Source organism: Myxocyprinus asiaticus, chromosome 34 (assembly GCF_019703515.2).
Source record: "Myxocyprinus asiaticus isolate MX2 ecotype Aquarium Trade chromosome 34, UBuf_Myxa_2, whole genome shotgun sequence".
NCBI lineage: Eukaryota > Metazoa > Chordata > Actinopteri > Cypriniformes > Catostomidae > Myxocyprinus > Myxocyprinus asiaticus.
The window spans coordinates 10,241,030-10,257,883 of record NC_059377.1 but is presented as its reverse complement, the minus strand read 5'-3'; the positions used below and the strand labels follow the sequence as shown (position 1 = coordinate 10,257,883).

Here is a 16,854-nt window from a genome sequence, read left to right as displayed (position 1 = left end):
CTATTCTGAACAAAGTCAAAGTTCGGTAACACTTTACAATAAGGTTCCATTTGTTAACATTAGTTAACAACATTAGTTAAAATTAACTAACAATGAACAATACTTATTAAGCATTTATTAATCTTAGTTCATATAAATTTCATCATATAGTAATACATTTTTAAAATCAAAAGTTGCATATGTTAACATTAGCTATTGCAGTATGAACAATGAACAATTTTATTTTTATGAACTAACATTAACAAAGATTACTAAATGATGTAAAATATATATATATTGTTAATTGTTTGTTTATGATACATGATGCATTAACTAATGTTAACGAATGGAACCTTATTGTAAAGTGTAACCCAAAGTTCCTCTGATGCTTTATTACCAGTGAGAACAGTCATTACCGGCATTATTTATTGCTGAATCTCCTTGGAATGGACAGTGAATAAGAAGGCCAGCTGTAGCCAGAGAGCCGCCAAGAGCCACCTTAACAGACTCTACTGAGCCCTAAAATATTTAATAAACAGTTACAGTTTTATTTTGCACATGCACACACTTACTCTAACGCATTTACACTCTTTTTTACAGTGAAAATATTTTCACAAAAAAAAATTCTCTATCTAAAGTCTACACAAGACATTTTTCCAGGTTTTACTGTTCAGCATGCAGAATTTAATTTGTGTGCACACAGGCAAATGAACAGCTATCACTCAAATATAGCACAGCAGATACCAAGTCTGGTGTTCAGCCAGGTCTCAATGCAAACTGCAGTCAACCAAAGATGTTTGCATAAATTTACATATGTACATATGAAGAATGTTAAACTACAAATGTAATTGACACTTGTCCCTGCAAGAGTTGCTGCCGCAATACTAAGGTGTTAGGGTTGCCAACCATCCGGTATATTACGGAATTGTCCCGTATTTAAAGGAACAAAACTGCATTCTGTATGAATTTCATACAGGGCACCATTTGTCCAGTATTTTGCCATCTCACACCCAAACTGCTGAGAATGTTTCACAAACTGGGAGAAACGGACGTTATTGTGTAAGATATTGGCTGTGGAAACCACACTTGACAGAAGCGGAAGGGAGAAAGATCAGTGACAATCAGCACATACTTTCTGTGAGAAGTATAGTAGGAGAATTTTGTAAAACATTTAGTATTCCAGTGCATGATAGTTGTTTCTCACCATTGTGATCCAAAACAAATAAAGGTTTCATTAAAACGCTTAATGTGATTTTCTTACATTTCCCTTGTGATAAACACTATTTACTGCCAAAACAACGACACTGTAATTCAAGGTGAAATACACTATTTTAATGCGTTGTTGCTTAAAACAGGACTTGTACTAAGACATTGGCCCTGGAAGTGATATATACTATTTTGTAACACTTTAGTCATATACTGTCTACATACTGATGACCCCAATTTTAAAAGGAAAGCCATTTCTTTGAGTTTTAAAAAATATTATCTTTCTCCATTGATTACAGCTTTGTACTTTTAGCAAAAAGTGTTTATTAAAAGTGAAGATTTATCAAAATGTGGTTCCTGGTCATTGTATTACAGCAGTTTTAGGGGCTGTTAATTTTGAACGCGTCCTGTCTCGCACAGGAGCCCCACTGAATAAAAATGTCCCGCATTTAGAGCTGGTATGTCCTGTATTGGCTGGTAGAAAGTTGGCAACCCTAGGTGTTGTGGGTAGTTGCCAGGGTGTTGCTATGCGGTTGCTGAGGTGTTCTGAGTGGTTCTTAGCATGGTACTGTGAGGTTGCTAGGGCATTGCTATGTTGTTGCCTCTCCTCAATAAGCTATTCGATTTGAGGTATCATTCATGTATGTAGCACAAACTGTGCAGGATATTGTTAAAACCCCTAACTCAAAGGATGAGCAACAGTAATAGTAATGCTTGCCATAGCAAACACCACTATTATGGACTAATAAGTGCATTATTTTCAAAAGATAATTAAAGTTTGCTCTTAGTATACAATTTACTACATGCATTTGTGGAGAAATGGAATGCTTTTCCACATATTTGACATTTTTGGTGGAAATTTGAACTGACTGCAAAATGCACAAAAAGAAAATATTAATTTGTTCTTGACGTAAATGAATCACCTGTATCCTGGCATAAGATTTATGTCCAGTGCGAACATCCACCAATTCTGCCTCTGATGGAAGCCCGGCAAATGAGGGAAGACCCTGAGCAGAATCGACCAACCGGCAGTTTGCGTACAGTTCTAGGTTCATGTGACTCCGTTTAAGTCCGCCCACTCTGAGTATAAGTGACTGGGTGCGTCCTTCAGCAAGAACAGGATTTTGTAAATTGACAGCATGGGCTTTCCCATCTGAGCGTAAGTATCGCACCAGTACTGAAAAGGACAGAAGGGAGTATTAAGCTTTCAAAAGACAGATCACACAAATTAAAAGACTCATTAGACCTACAGCGTTTTTGTCGCTGAAGGTCACAGAGTGGCTGTATTGTTGTTTGAAGTGGGTGTTCTTACTGCTGGTTGCCCTAATGTTATTCATTGAAAATAAATGTCTTACGGTCACTTTGTTGCTGCAAATCACAGTCTGTGTGAACCCTTTAAGCAACCAAAAGTGCTAACAAAAACTACTGATTACTAAGGGGAAATGACCAGACTGATCTCACTGTTAATTCTGAAACAGTAGGTTGAAATTTTTTGAGCAAAACTCGCTTTGCTTTCAAAAATCAAAGCACTACCCCCAGTGGCTGAAGCGGGAAGTGTTTTTGAACGTAGGGGCCTGTGTGAGCTCCAGTTTCTGGGTGAAATGCCCACAGAGAGGCACCAAAAGCGAGTTGTATAGCGAGTAGCGAGGATGAAATACAGTGAAGAGGAATGCATGTTTTATTAACTCTATCCTCAATCCAAACCCTATCTCTAAACCTAACCGTCAGTGGTGTAAAAATGTAAGTCGACTTCCCGTGTGATCATTGACATATGGAGGAATGTCTGTAAATGTATAAAATGACTCTTACATTTATTGATCTTGCCTATGACAGAAATCTCCAGGTACTTCTTGTTGTCCTCCTTGTCATAGAGGCCGAATAAAACGCCACCTAATTTGGGTGGCAGCATGAAGGTGGAGGTGATGTACAGATCTCCTACTGTCTGCAGAGCTCCAGCAAGATTCTCTATAGCAGCAGCTGTCTGACGAGCATCATGTAGCCCCAACATATTAATCACTGAGAGAGAGAGAGAGAGAGAGAGAGAGACAGATAGATAGATAGATAGATAGATAGATAGATAGATAGATAGATAAAGAGAGAGAGAGTATTACAAGAGATAACGAGATTAATCTGAATTATTTTATTGCGGTTTTATACATCAATAAAACAAGAACAGTTGCCTAAACTGTCATCTTCAGTTTAGTCCTCTTAATAAACAAAACTGTTATTCAAATTTAGATTGTATAACTCATACACAGACACTAGCTATGACTTTGTCTGTGATTGATTACTATGCTCAAGCACTGCACAAATACACGTTAAATCGAAAATAAAACCAGATTTTGACACAACATGAGTAGATCTACATGGACTGCTATAATTGACACTTTTCATGATTAGTTTGTGGCAGCTGTAATTGAAATCGTTATTATTTATTTGATTAATTGTGCAGCCATAACTGGCACACATTGTCGCTTATCATATTAGTTTACATGATATTTAGTGGCAGATGAATATGAAATGGATGAGACCACAACAATAGACTGGCATGCAACAAAGTGGTGGTCCATTCAAATAATGGTGAAGTTGTCTCTGCAAAAGGTTCCAACAACTTCCAAGGAATAGTGGAAAATGTGTGCAGACATTGTGGTCTGAATTTTTGTTATCCAAAAGTACCAACTATTTTGCAGAGATAACTCTGAATATACAATGCAGAATATACAGTTGTTTAATTTGCTACAATGAACCCTGCAAATCTAGCAAATCGATCTTGTGGTGAAGTGCTCAGTGTTTCAGGCTGATCATTTGCAAACAAAACCTGTTTCCTGGTGGATTGATAAAAACTGTGCACCTTGGTTCCCAGAAGTTGGGAAGCAGCCATCAAGTTGGAACATACTCTTTTCAAAAGTTGTTGTTTTTTTTTGTTTGTTTTTTTTTGCAACATGCATCAGATGGTATTTGGGTGTGCAAACTGTAAGCAATTCTCTCAAAGGCGGAGACAAATTTTGGCAAATTGCCACATGAAATTACACATTGGTCAAAATGGCCAATATGAATCAGTCTTGAACATATAGTGCAAGTCTAAGATCAGACAAACTTACCTATCCTTAGAGTTACCCTTTTTTTCTTGCTGAATCCTACTGTTCGTTAGGTTGCATCTGTTCTGGAGGAACAACCAAAGACCTACATAAGACAATATCTTGAGATAGCTAATGCTGGCTTCTTGGAGCAGTCAACTCAAAAGAGTGTCCGTGAAGCGGCTGAAGTGTCCGTACCACTCTCTGTAAATATCAGCCTTCAAAGATTTAAGCCTCTTCTTTTTGTCCTCGAGGTGTGCATGAAAGGCACCATGGGGATCACCTGGGGAGTCTGGCACATGGAAAATATTGCAAACTCTCACTGGAAGGTGGTGTTTGCCAGAAGAGAAGTTGTGCCACCATTGTGTTAATCATACTACATGTCAGGGAAACCAGAGCACATTGAGATGATCCACTGTAGCCTGTATTTCTGCAAGGAGCTCGTCCCTGGATTTTCCTCAGACAACACGTCACTCAGTCAGGTACACAGCTTGACATGTTTGAAACAAAGAGTTCAAACTGTGGAGGCTTGGGCAGGATAACTCTTGTTGACTTCATGAAAAACAGCATGGGCCAAAAGGCCAAGTCGTAGTGTGAACAACCCTGTGCTTTTAACATAACTTCATTTAAGATTGTTTTCATTTTTGAAGGAAAATCGTATTATCTATCTTATACATTTCACTTTGTAGATACAGCGAGTCTAATAAGCCCACTATTTCTCTCATATCTTACTACAAATTAAAATATTGGAGAGAAAAAGTCAACATTAATGCAATATTTACTTTAAGACGTAGAAGAGACACCAAGCAAATGCTTTGCACATCACCCTCTTCCTTAAACACACAATTAATCTCTCTAACTCACAGATGTTCATTCTCTTTCATTCCTCTAACTATGCCATGATGGATTTCCAGTGTACTATGTGGACTGTTTTCTCTGGTTCATATTATTATAATGAATCAAAACATCACCTGTTTTATGAATCTACTTTGTCCTTCACTGCCTGCTGCAGAAATGACGTGTGTGAATAGCTCCATCCCCTTGAGACACACCATTTTTAATGCTGCTACCAGCAAGCTACCGCAGTTATTCTTTTGAGACTCCACAATTAGTCTATGTGCTAACTCTGTAGTGTTGCTGTATTATTTATGTGTCATCTTGTTATCTGGTGTTTCAGTCATGTATAAATAGTAATATTTAAAATTGTATTCCCTTCAATGGAAAATAATGTGTAAACACTGCTTCGGGTCCTTCCTTTAAACCACCGGACTTATTATTCTGCAGAGACCAACATTGTTTCTCATAACCCTGAATTTAAAATGAGAGAATAAATATATATAGATGGATGTTTTAATGAGCAAAACATACCTACCTAACCTAAAACTTTAACCTAACCAATAGTGTTCAAAAAGATAAATGAGAGGTGAACAAATCAGACATCCTTACCCTAAACCTTACCGATAGTATTTTAAAAGCAAATTCAACAAGAAAAGCACATTTACTGAAGCTACCACATAATTTTGTGTCTCTTCTATGGCACTTTTGCTTCATTTTCACTTTCGTGTCAAGCGTCTTTTTGTCAGGGCTCTAGGCACGCTCTCCGAGTCCAAAATCCAACACTGTATCAGGTGAGCTACTGTGGAATTTAATCATGTTGGAATACGTGTGTAAATGTAGGTGGGCCTGTTATACAAGCGTTAAAATTTATTGTTTTTAAAATGATGCATTAGAGTAAAAGTGTTCCAATATCATAACATTGCAGGGTGTGAATAACAGAGCGAAAAATAAGTGTCTATAATGTCATAAGTATCCGTAGTACCTGTGATTTGTGTGAAAGTGAATAAAACACACAGTTGCTGTAGCACCTCTAGTGTTCATTTCATCAGGAAACTGCAGCAAACCGTAGAAAGCAGCACTTAAAAATCAGTTTGCAAAAAATGTAGTTATAGTAACGTCCATTCTGTGAGACTAGGTTGTCTGAAGCGATCCAATCGATTTTGGGTGAGAACGAACCAAAATATAACAAATTTTACACTGTACATCTTGCCATTGTAGTCTCTAGGTTCTCATGATTTCAATGTACTCGAACTTGAAATCATGATCACCAAGGAGAGTGCTGATGTCAAGATTTATAGTGAAAAATTAGTTACATTTTGGTGTGTTCTCACCAAAAACGAACTGGATCGCTGGAAGATATGGATAAAACCACTTTTATGCTGACTTTATATGCTTTTTGGAGCTTCAAAGTTTTGGTCACCATTCACTTGCATTGTATGGACCTACAGAGCTGAAATATTCTTCTGAAAATCTCAATTTGTGTTCTGCTGAAGAAAGAAAGTCATACACATCTGGGATGGCATTAGAGTGGGTAAATGATGAGAGGATTGTAATTTTTAGGCAAACTATCCCTTTAATATTTGAACTGTTAGATCTACTTTAATGTGACAATACTCACCTCATGTTTTGCATGTCATAAACTGAATTTAAAGGATCAGGCTCTCTATAGATAGAGTACTCAGAATGATTCTGCTGCTTGTGAGAGTAGAATATCTGTTTGTCTATGAAAAAAGCCATCCTTCCTGCTTTTCCTCTTTTAAGAATATTTTCTTTGCATCAACTTTACTTAATGGTTGTTAAGACTGGAAATGGAAATAAAAGACTGGACTTTTCTTGATGGAATATAATGTACATCCCCAGTAGACACAAGTTAACATAAATTGATGTTACTTTTGACAGGATCACTCTGTACTTGGTAACGTTCGCTCATTTGCTTGACATTATCTCATAGATTGGGGATCTTTGGGCACTAGGAGTGAAAGCGTGAACAGAGACAATAGAGGACAATTTGGAGTCAAGAATGAATGATTTAACAGTACAACTATCCAACTGACCCCCTTATGTCACCAAGAATGTGAGGGCACTGGGAGTTTAATAGATGTGCCACACTGCTTAAACTTTACACGACCAATTTTAATTGTCAAAAGTAATTAAACTCAAAAAGAAACAGCACTTAGGTTATTGACTCAACAAATTGGACATTACATTTAAAATAATTCGTTAAAATGTATGTGATGCAGAATTAGCCCACCTTTCAATTCCGACGATTTGGAGAAGTGGCCAGAAAACGCAACATAAAGGACAAGCAGATTTGGCACAACTGTCCTCAACTCCATCCTTTACCACGAGCAAATATGATTTTAATACAGCCGATTAGAATAAATCCCAATTAAATTCCTTTGTTTCCCAAAGACACGAACAGCTCATGGGCTCCAAGATCTTCAGAAGATCACATAAATCCTCTGACTGCTTTCTTTGAGTGCTTTTGACCTGGGAACGGCCCGGGGTTCAAAGGGTGTGAGTCTGCGGGTTCACTGTTTCTTGAGACTCTGCACCGCTGAACACTTTCTGTCCCAAATGAGAAACAGGAGTTGAGCTGCAGGCGACGACTACAGGGGGAGTGATAGCGAGCCTTGTCAATCAACTTACAAGTATGTATTGCGGGTCTCTCCCGCTGCGTCTGCAGCTCACCGCACGGAGCTCCAGAATGCAAATTAAAATATCTTTGAAACATCTTATATTTGTACTAGAGCACTAAAAGTATGCTAGCCGACAGTGTAAATTAACCATATTTTTAGTGGGGGTGAACAACTTTAAATGGCTTTCTGTGAATAATTTTGAGAGCCCAATCTGTTGAGGTTCGTGTCATGAGAGCCAAATTGTTTTTGGCGCCCCAGTAAGCGAAACGTCATTTATCTTTTACTTTTAAAACAAAACACTATGGTTTTTGATGTACTTGTGATATGTAACCCTATTTTAAAGTGGAAAAAATAATGACAGTGCTTATGTTTTGTCGATGTAACTGTCAACTCCTCAGGCAAACCTCACTTTTGTTTGCAAGTGTATTTGGCGCGAAAATACACACGTGTTGAAATATATATATCTTATCATACACTGGTGGCCAGAAAATTGGAAAAATGTACAGACTTTGCTGTTTCGGAAGGAAATTGGTACTTTAATTCACCAAAGTGGCATTCAGCAGATCACAAAATATAGTCAGGACATTACTGATGTAAAAAAACAGCACTACCACTATTTGAAAAAACAGTAATTTTTGATCAAATCTAAAGGCCCCATTTCCAGCAGTCATCACTCCAACACCTTATCCTTGAGTAATCATGATAAATTGCTAATTTGGTCCTTGAAAATCACTTGCAATTATATCAAAAACAGTTGAAAGCTATTTGGTTTGTTAAATGAAGCTCAACATTGTCTTTGTGTTTGTTTTTGAGTTACCACAGTATGCAATAGACTGGCATGTCTTAAGGTCAATATTAGGTCAAAAATGGCAAAAAAGAAACAGCTTTCTCTAGAAACTCGTCAGTCAATCATTGTTTTGAGGAATGAAGGCTATACAATGCTTGAAATTGCCAAAAAACTGAAGATTTCAAACAAATGTGTACACTACAGTCTTCAAAGACAAAGGACAACTGGCTCTAACAAGGACAGAAAGAGATGTGGAAGACCAGATGTACAACTAAACAAGAGGATAAGTACATCAGAGTCTCTAGTTTGAGAAATAGACACATCACATGTCCTCGGCTGACAGCTTCATTGAATTCTACCCGCTCAACACCAGTTTCATGTACAACAGTAAAGAGAAGACTCAGGGGTGCAGGCCTTATGGGAAGAATTGCAAAGAAAAAGACACTTTTGAAACAGAAATACAAAAAGAAAAGGTTCGAGTGGGCAAAGAAACACAGACATTGGACAACAGATAATTGGAAAAGAGTGTTATGGATCTTAACCCCATTGAGCTTTTGTGGGATCAGCTAGACTGTAAGATGCGTGAGAAGTGCCCGACAAGACAGCCACATCTATGGCAAGTCCTACAGGAAGTGTGGGGTGAAATGACACCTGACTATCTGGACAAACTGACAGCTAGAATGCCAAGGATCTGCAAAGCTGTCATTGCTGCACATGGAGGATTTTTTTGATGAGAACTCTTTGAAGTTGTTTAAGTTCAAATTGTAATAGTACATTTTCACGTTATTGATGTCCTGACTATACATTGTGATCAGCTGAATGACACTTTGGTGAATAAAAGTACCAATTTCTTTCCATAAGAGCAAAATCTGTACATTATTCCAAACTTTTGGCTGCCAATTTATAAAGTAATAGTCCAATACGTAATAAGACAGAAACTTTAAATGTAGTGTACTAAATCTGTAAACAAATGATTATTTTTGTTTCTAAGAACTAATTTGATTTTTGTCTTATTTTTAGTAGATGCCGTTCACAAAGGTATCCTGGCTGGCAGAGTAACCACATCTAATTAATCGCATTAAAGGAATATTCAGGATTCAATACAAGTTAAGCTTAATTGACAGCATTTATGGCATAATATTGATTACCACAAAAATGGATTTTGACTCGTCGCTCCTTTTCTTTAAAAAAGAAAAAAGAAAAAATCTGGGTTACAGGCACTTACAATGGAAGTGAATAGGGTCAATCTGTAAACGTTAAAATGCTCTGTTTCAAAAGTATAGCCACATGACATAAACAATAACATGTTAACATGATCTTAGTGTGATAAAATGGGGGCAGTGGTGGTTCAGCTGTTAAGGCTCTGGGTTACTGATCAGAAGATCAAGGGTTCAAGCCCCAGCACCGCCAAGATGCCACTGTTGGGCCCTTGAGCAAGGCCCTTGACCCTATCTGCTCCAGGGGTGCCATATCATGGCTGACCCTGCACTCTGACCCCAGCTTAGCTGGGATATGTGAAAAAAAAGAATTTCACTGTATATGTGCAAATGTAGAATGTGTGATAAATAAATAAAATTATAATTATTATAAAATCACTTACTAGCCTTTTCTGTGTAAAGTTATAGCCAATTTTACAATTTCCATGACGAACAACAAACCCTATGAAATGACTGTAAAATGATTTAAACAACTTTACAGCTTAAATAACATGAGTTTTAACAGAAGAATTAATGTAAGTGCTTTTATAAATTTAAAAGCATCATATTTTTGCCTTTAAACCCTCCAAAAATTGGCCCCATTCACTTCCATTGTAGGTGCCACACTGTAACCTAAATTTTTGCTTTTATTTTATTTATTTTTTAAACGAGGGATGAGTCAAAATACATTTTTGTGGTAATAAATATAACGAAACAAATACTGTCAATTGAGCTTAACTTGTATTAAACCCAGAATATTCATTTAACAATGGACATGTTCCACTATTCTTTGATGACAAGAAAGTGGCCAAATACTTAATTTGGAAAACTTTTAAAAGTATATCTATTATTTATTTATTTTCCATTTAACACCCAATAAGCTTCTTTTGGTGAAATGCTTGAGCTTGTGCTATCTTTCTTTAAAATAAATTACACTTGATATTTTGTCATTAAATGCAATGACATTCATACATGTGGCGTAAGTACCCTAACACGCTTGGGGCGATTTTATGTATTAATAAGAATAATAGAGGATCAAATTGATGCCTGTACTTGAGGCAACAAATGTTAAAGCCCTTAAAAAATTATTTCAGAAATAGCAACATGTCAGCAAATCTATGGTACTCTCTGCCCTTGATCTGTTTAACCAAAATGAGAGTGGCCTGGGTTGACCCACCGTAGTCACTGGGTTGTTGAGTCTTTCTACTGACTTTTGAAACACTCTCACATTACATACAAAACACAAATGCCAGGGGACATGGACAGCAGCAATTTTCAAAATGTTTAACTTGATACTTATTAGCACTATAATTGGAAGAATTCCACCAAAGGTTACATTTAGCTATATCTGAATATTAGTAATACGAGTAAAAATGACTAAAGTTGATTAGCAATTCACAATCAACCTGTGTAATCAAACCCTTTCATCCTAAAGCAGAACCAATAATTAAAAATGCAGTGAAAAAACCCCGTATGACTTCATGCTGTGCATGTACTTTGTCATTATAACCCTTTAATATAACTTCAAAGTATACTCATGTTGATTTTATTGTTTATGGACCAGCAAAATACAGAAAATGCACAGTAGCTTATTTACCAAACAAAACATTGTGTAAATAAATGTGGAATCATGTCATAATGAATACATTTCTATCAGTGAACTTAATATTTTTTTGAGAGGGTCAACCCAGTGAGGTCCAGGCCAGGGTAGGTCTGGCCTCCATGCAACAAAATGGATGACTCCACTGTGCCTTGAGATTCCAGTGAACGATTGAGATGGAGCACCCCAGCTGTATAATAGCCACAGGCTCCAACTTCATTGCAGTGTTTGGCAAGACATAATAAAGCTCTCCTCAGCAGTCCTCTGGAGAGCTCTAAAACCCACCTGATTTATCAAGATTTGGGTCTGGAGTGGCATTCAAAGAACTCCTAGATGGTTGGTTTTAGATAAGAAGTTTTTAGCAATTATATTCTGCAAGTTCTCTACAATGTGTAGGAAAATGTCAATCATTTGACTCTATGTTTAGTCTGCAGGTCATCATATCACATCACTGCACCAAATTAAATGTAATATTTACAGTCCATCTACAAGTGATGAAGCATAACAGTGCAGCTGTTAATGTTAACAGGCTTTTTTCTGTATTTCTATTTTTGTAGTGTGTAACAGTGTGCTTCTAAGACCATGTACTGTATGTACCCGTTACTACACTTGTAAAGAAAAATATGGCATTCCATTCCAAGTGTCAGAGTTCCGAAAACAGAGTTAGTGTTACAGATAGATCTATTTTCTATTTTCAGATAGATGCGACCAAACGTGGAGTGTTTGACGTTTTCTGAAGTAACAAGTTTGCAGCAATGTAGACCACGAGATAAAACCAAAATCTGAGAGATGTCTGAAAATCAAGTCAAAATTCCAAACGCCTGTACAAGTCCTGAAAAAATTACAGGTCACAACACCAGAGAATCATAACTAATAACATTAATATTAACAATAATTACTATAAAAGAAAAAGCACCAATAAGAGGCTCGCCTGAGGCTACGTTAGGTGAGCGATTCTGGCAGAGCACACTCGTGCATAAAGGGAGATTTAAAAAGAATTGAGGTAATACTATGTGCTCCGCTCTGAATGGCAGGTGAGCACTAAGGTACGCTCGTTGTCCCTGGTGACACCTTTCTCACATTTCCTCCATTTATTCCTCATCTTCTTCTTCATCATCATGGCTAGAGTTCTTCAGCTCTGGCCGCTCATGGCTGATTTTAACAATCCCTGTGATGATAGCGTACCCAAGCATGGCTCCCATGGCGAACAGAACAGAAAGAATCAGGTTACGGCCCTTGTGGGGCTCATTTTCATAGTCGCCGCTCTCAGGCTGAACATGTGTCTTGCGACCTGGGGCCTCTGAAAGGGATAGTGGAGTTTAATTTGGTGACTTTCAATGAAGAGGTTTAGGGTGTTTTCATACTTGAATCCTCTTTGGGGGTGTTTTCACACTTGGTCCGTTTCAGGGGTCTGAGAGTGGTTCGCATGAATTTTGGCTTATATGTGAATGATTCAAATGAACCTTTAAAGCAAACTGAATTTAGATCATCTCAAGAGGTGGCCTAGAACCAAACACAGACTCTTTAAGTGAACCAAAAAGTAATAAGAGTAGAAGTTCTCTTTGCATTCACACTCTCCCTAAAACTGGGCTTCCATCTCATTGTGGTCCATTTTAGTTGTGACTGGATTTTAGTCCACTTTTGTTTCACTCTATTATTTTTTGGAACTTGGTCCAGTTAAACCCTTCTGTGTACCTTACATTAGTTTTTTAAAAGGTGGTGAATGTAAATTTTGTGCCACTAGCATCACCAAATGGAACTGCAAAAATAATGGCTGCTTTCGAAAAGGTTTCCTGAAAAGTCTTTCTAGGGCTGTTCGATTTAAAAAATTTTGATTCCGATTTCAGATTTTTGGAATTGATGGAAATCGAGCATTGCATCACGTCAAAAGCAAATAGATCCCATTATAATCAATGAAGCTGTCTACACTGGAAGCATCCACTATGGCGCATTACATCCCACTGACAGTAAATCGATGTCCTGTTCCAAGCACTGGTGCTTCTCCTGCCTACAAGACAAATAAACGGTTTAGAACGTTCGCTTCGACGAGTCCAGTGTAGACAGGCTCAAGCCATTGCGGCACCCTCCTTTGCCCAGTGTAGAAAGGATATAAGAGTTGATTCCAGACTAATTTTCTCAACTCTTAATTAAAAAAAAAAAGGGGATGCAAAGTGAAATCTTACAATAAACAATGCAATACAAATTTTATGACAAAGTTTGACAAAAGAGACCTCAGAATCGAATATATATATATATATATATATATATATATATATATATATATATATATATATATATATATATATATATTATTTTTATTTTTTTATCGACTCCCAGCCCTACGTCTATCATTGGTTGAACAAAAAGGTACTGTAGACCCGCCCAACACTCAATGCATTGTGAAAATAAACCTAGTATATTTTGCTGTACTCAGACCATAAACTGAAATAGCCTCAGTTCAGTTTCCATTAAATGGGTCAGAGTTTGTTTAGAGAGTTTACATATAAGCGAAAATTCATGCAAACTGCTCTCAGAACCCTGAAATGAACACTGAAGCACTGAATATGGAAGCAATTTCAAAAGAGGATATGTTGTCCAATACGATAAAAGATTTGAACAGTCAAAAATCACAATCAAAACTGAGCAACATCTTTTAATGCAGTGTATAAAGCAATAACATTCACCTCGTGCATCAGAAGGGAAATAGAGTCCTAGGATGTTGGTGCAGAACTGTTGCAGGTTGTTCAAAGAGATGAGGTGTTGCTGCAGCTTTCCGTTTGGCAGCTTGATCTTCAACAGAGGAGCCAGGTGTGCAAACACATAAGCATCCAATGATGAGGGACTGGAAGCACACGAAACATCATGGTCACATTTGCATGCTCATTCCCTCACACACAAACAAATTATGCACTTACAAGCAAATGATGTTGCTTACGAGTCGCCAAAGAAGAACTTTTGTGAGCCTAGTCTCTGCGATAGGAGGGTCATGCATTCAAACGCATCACGGTAAAGCTACAGAGCAGAAAGAAATAGACAAAAATTTAAGAATTATCAATTAAAACTCCTGCCACGATTTGTAGGTAGACAGGTATTTACTTCCTTTTTCCACTCAGCTATGTCAACATGAAATGGCGTTCACATTCACAACTATGTTTAAATATAGGACCTGGAATGTGTATTACTAAAGTAAAAAGGATCAATTTTGATTTCATGTTGACTTTAAACTCCATTCCTCTTCACATACCTCACATTCTTTCATATATTTTCCTTTTACTTGTCATTTTTACCCAATCCTTTCCCATAAAAATGTACGACAAGAGTTTGATCTTGATAATTTGATACCATTGACAGATGCCAGATTTCAACAGCCAAATTAGAAATTAAAATCTTTGGTGTGGCCTCATCCCTCCCTTTTTACCCACCTCTTTCTCCAGCTGTTCACCGGGTTCCAGGACTGGGTCACCCCTCACGAGTCTCAGTCTCTCCAGCTGCTGGCCATGCATGCGGTTGGGCAACAGGAAGTTGAGAGGGAAGGGGATGTTTTCCGCATACCAGCACCGTGTAACATCCACATAGTTTTTAGAGTCTATCCACAGTGTGTAAACCTAAGCAGATACAGGAGTTAAGAATACATATGAAAAGTCGGAATGTAGTTTCTACTTGCAACTCCAATTAAGTTGCTTTACACCAAGCAACAAAGTCTATATGCAGATTTAAACAGAAAAACAGGATGTGAGGCACATCAGTAAACACGATAGATGTCCTCAAGGGAACAGTGAAAGTCAACCAGCAGCAAGCATTTCACGGTGCCATCATGCAGAGATAAGTACATATACACAAAATATACACACACTCATACACTTTAAACACTAGAAAGGGATTTTTAAGATATTCAGCTCTGAAAGAGAAACAGTTTTATGCAGAGCCTTGTGAACGGTCTAACGTCTCTACAGTTCAAGTGTGTTAAAATACCTTCTTCTATCCCAGCTTAATCTGCCAGAGACAACTAAGTAAGCCATTTGTGGGTTGATATCCCCCAAAAATTTAACACTTGTGGCATGAGTTTGGGGAGGGACTATCTGTTTACCAACCAATGGCATATGGAGGAAACCTGAAAACATGTTTGATTTTTACAATTCCATTTAGTTCTTCTAATGGTGCAAAAATTACACACATCACCTTTAATGATTTCAGCAAATGGCTAAATTAAACTGGAATTGGTATTTCACTAAAGTACTTTATATACTGAGTGATGTAGCCTTCTTATCAAAACTAGTAAATTATGTGTGGCCATTGCTAAGTTTGGAGTTCTGAAGCAAAATACAAGCTGACAAGATTTAATCAACATGGGAATTAAATAAAGAATATCCAAGCCAGAGCCAATTATCACTTACAAAAGGTAATTTGCCATTTTAATTTTAGACTGTGAACCAGATGAGAAACTGATGTAATTGAGAGTGCAAGGTAACTGTACTTCAAGAAACGTAAAACTTGGTTTGGTGGAGATTTTTTTCCTGAAAAACAGTAAAACTACTACAACTACATAGACAGTGAAACAAATGCCGCAAACTTGCCGCAAATTCGCCACCGAGTATATTCACATGCAAATGAGCTTTGCGGCAAACTTGCGGGAAATTGTCCATTGCTGCCAAAGGTTTGCTGCAGGTTCACCACTACCAGTGAAGAGCTGTAAACTTCTGGCAAACATTTGCAGTGAATCACAAGCTCATTTGCATGTGAAAATAATGAGTGGCAAATTTGCAGTATTTTTGTGGCAAGTTGGTGGCTAGTTTGCCAGAAGACTTTTTTTGTAAGGGAAGTTAAGAAAACCCTTAGTTATATTTTTAAGTGCATTGTCGCCAAGGGGTTTCTTGCAACGGGGTGTTGATCCCAGTATGGATCCCATAGCACTGCAGATTTTTTTCAGAACTTGAACATCCATCATTGACAAAACTATGTATACCACACCTTGCATTGTTCATTTATTAGATATTTTGTTTAATTTGATGATTGCAGCTAAGAATAAGATCCATTTTACAAAGGTAAAATGCCTTTTGCAGAACTTTATGGGCTCGTTTATTGCTTTAAATGATCGTCGCCATATTTATATACTATACTTATTGCTTTCTATTACACTATATTTTTGCCAAGTAATATAGTGGCTCAGTTAATGTTGACAGTTGCCAAGGAACGTTGAAACTTACCTCATTTATGGTGTATTCACGTCATGTCGCAATTACCGTAATTATGAGAAATTTTCACATCTTTGTAGAACTTGTAATACAGTACAATAGTGCCCACCCACTTTTTCAGCCATTTGGGTTCTGAAAGTATATTTCCCATTCATTTGTTCTATAGGCTTCACATAAAATAGCAGTGGCTTCAACAGTTAAAAGTAGTTTACATATACTGTATATCTGTTTCATATGCCATTTTATACCCAGTGTTACCTGGAGTGCTTTGTTTGTTCTTAACAATTTGCAAGAATATATAAAGGTGAATTAATGTAGTGATCGAATATATTGCTGTCATC

General features: G+C 37.3%; 2 protein-coding genes across 5 annotated transcripts in view; both read right to left on the bottom strand.

Annotated features, from left to right (window-relative positions):
- Positions 1–16,854, bottom strand: part of LOC127425669 (DNA-directed RNA polymerase III subunit RPC7-like) — a 307,967-nt gene that overhangs the window by 209,420 nt on the left and 81,693 nt on the right. The gene's annotated exons all lie outside the window — the stretch shown is intronic.
- The window catches only part of thbs3b (thrombospondin 3b), a 47,397-nt gene that overhangs the window by 16,735 nt on the left and 13,808 nt on the right, over positions 1–16,854 (bottom strand). For 2 of the 4 annotated variants that reach the window (XM_051671853.1, XM_051671854.1), the window contains 6 exons: positions 14,744–14,926; positions 14,257–14,333; positions 14,006–14,163; positions 2,995–3,201; positions 2,109–2,362; positions 396–498 (listed from right to left, as the gene is read on the bottom strand). In XM_051671853.1, the coding sequence (XP_051527813.1) occupies positions 396–498; positions 2,109–2,362; positions 2,995–3,201; positions 14,006–14,163; positions 14,257–14,333; positions 14,744–14,926 (982 nt within the window). Of the gene's footprint in view, positions 1–395; positions 499–2,108; positions 2,363–2,994; positions 3,202–7,350; positions 7,692–14,005; positions 14,164–14,236; positions 14,334–14,743; positions 14,927–16,854 lie in introns of those variants that run through there. The other 2 variants (XM_051671855.1, XM_051671856.1) reach the window with 2 other exon arrangements.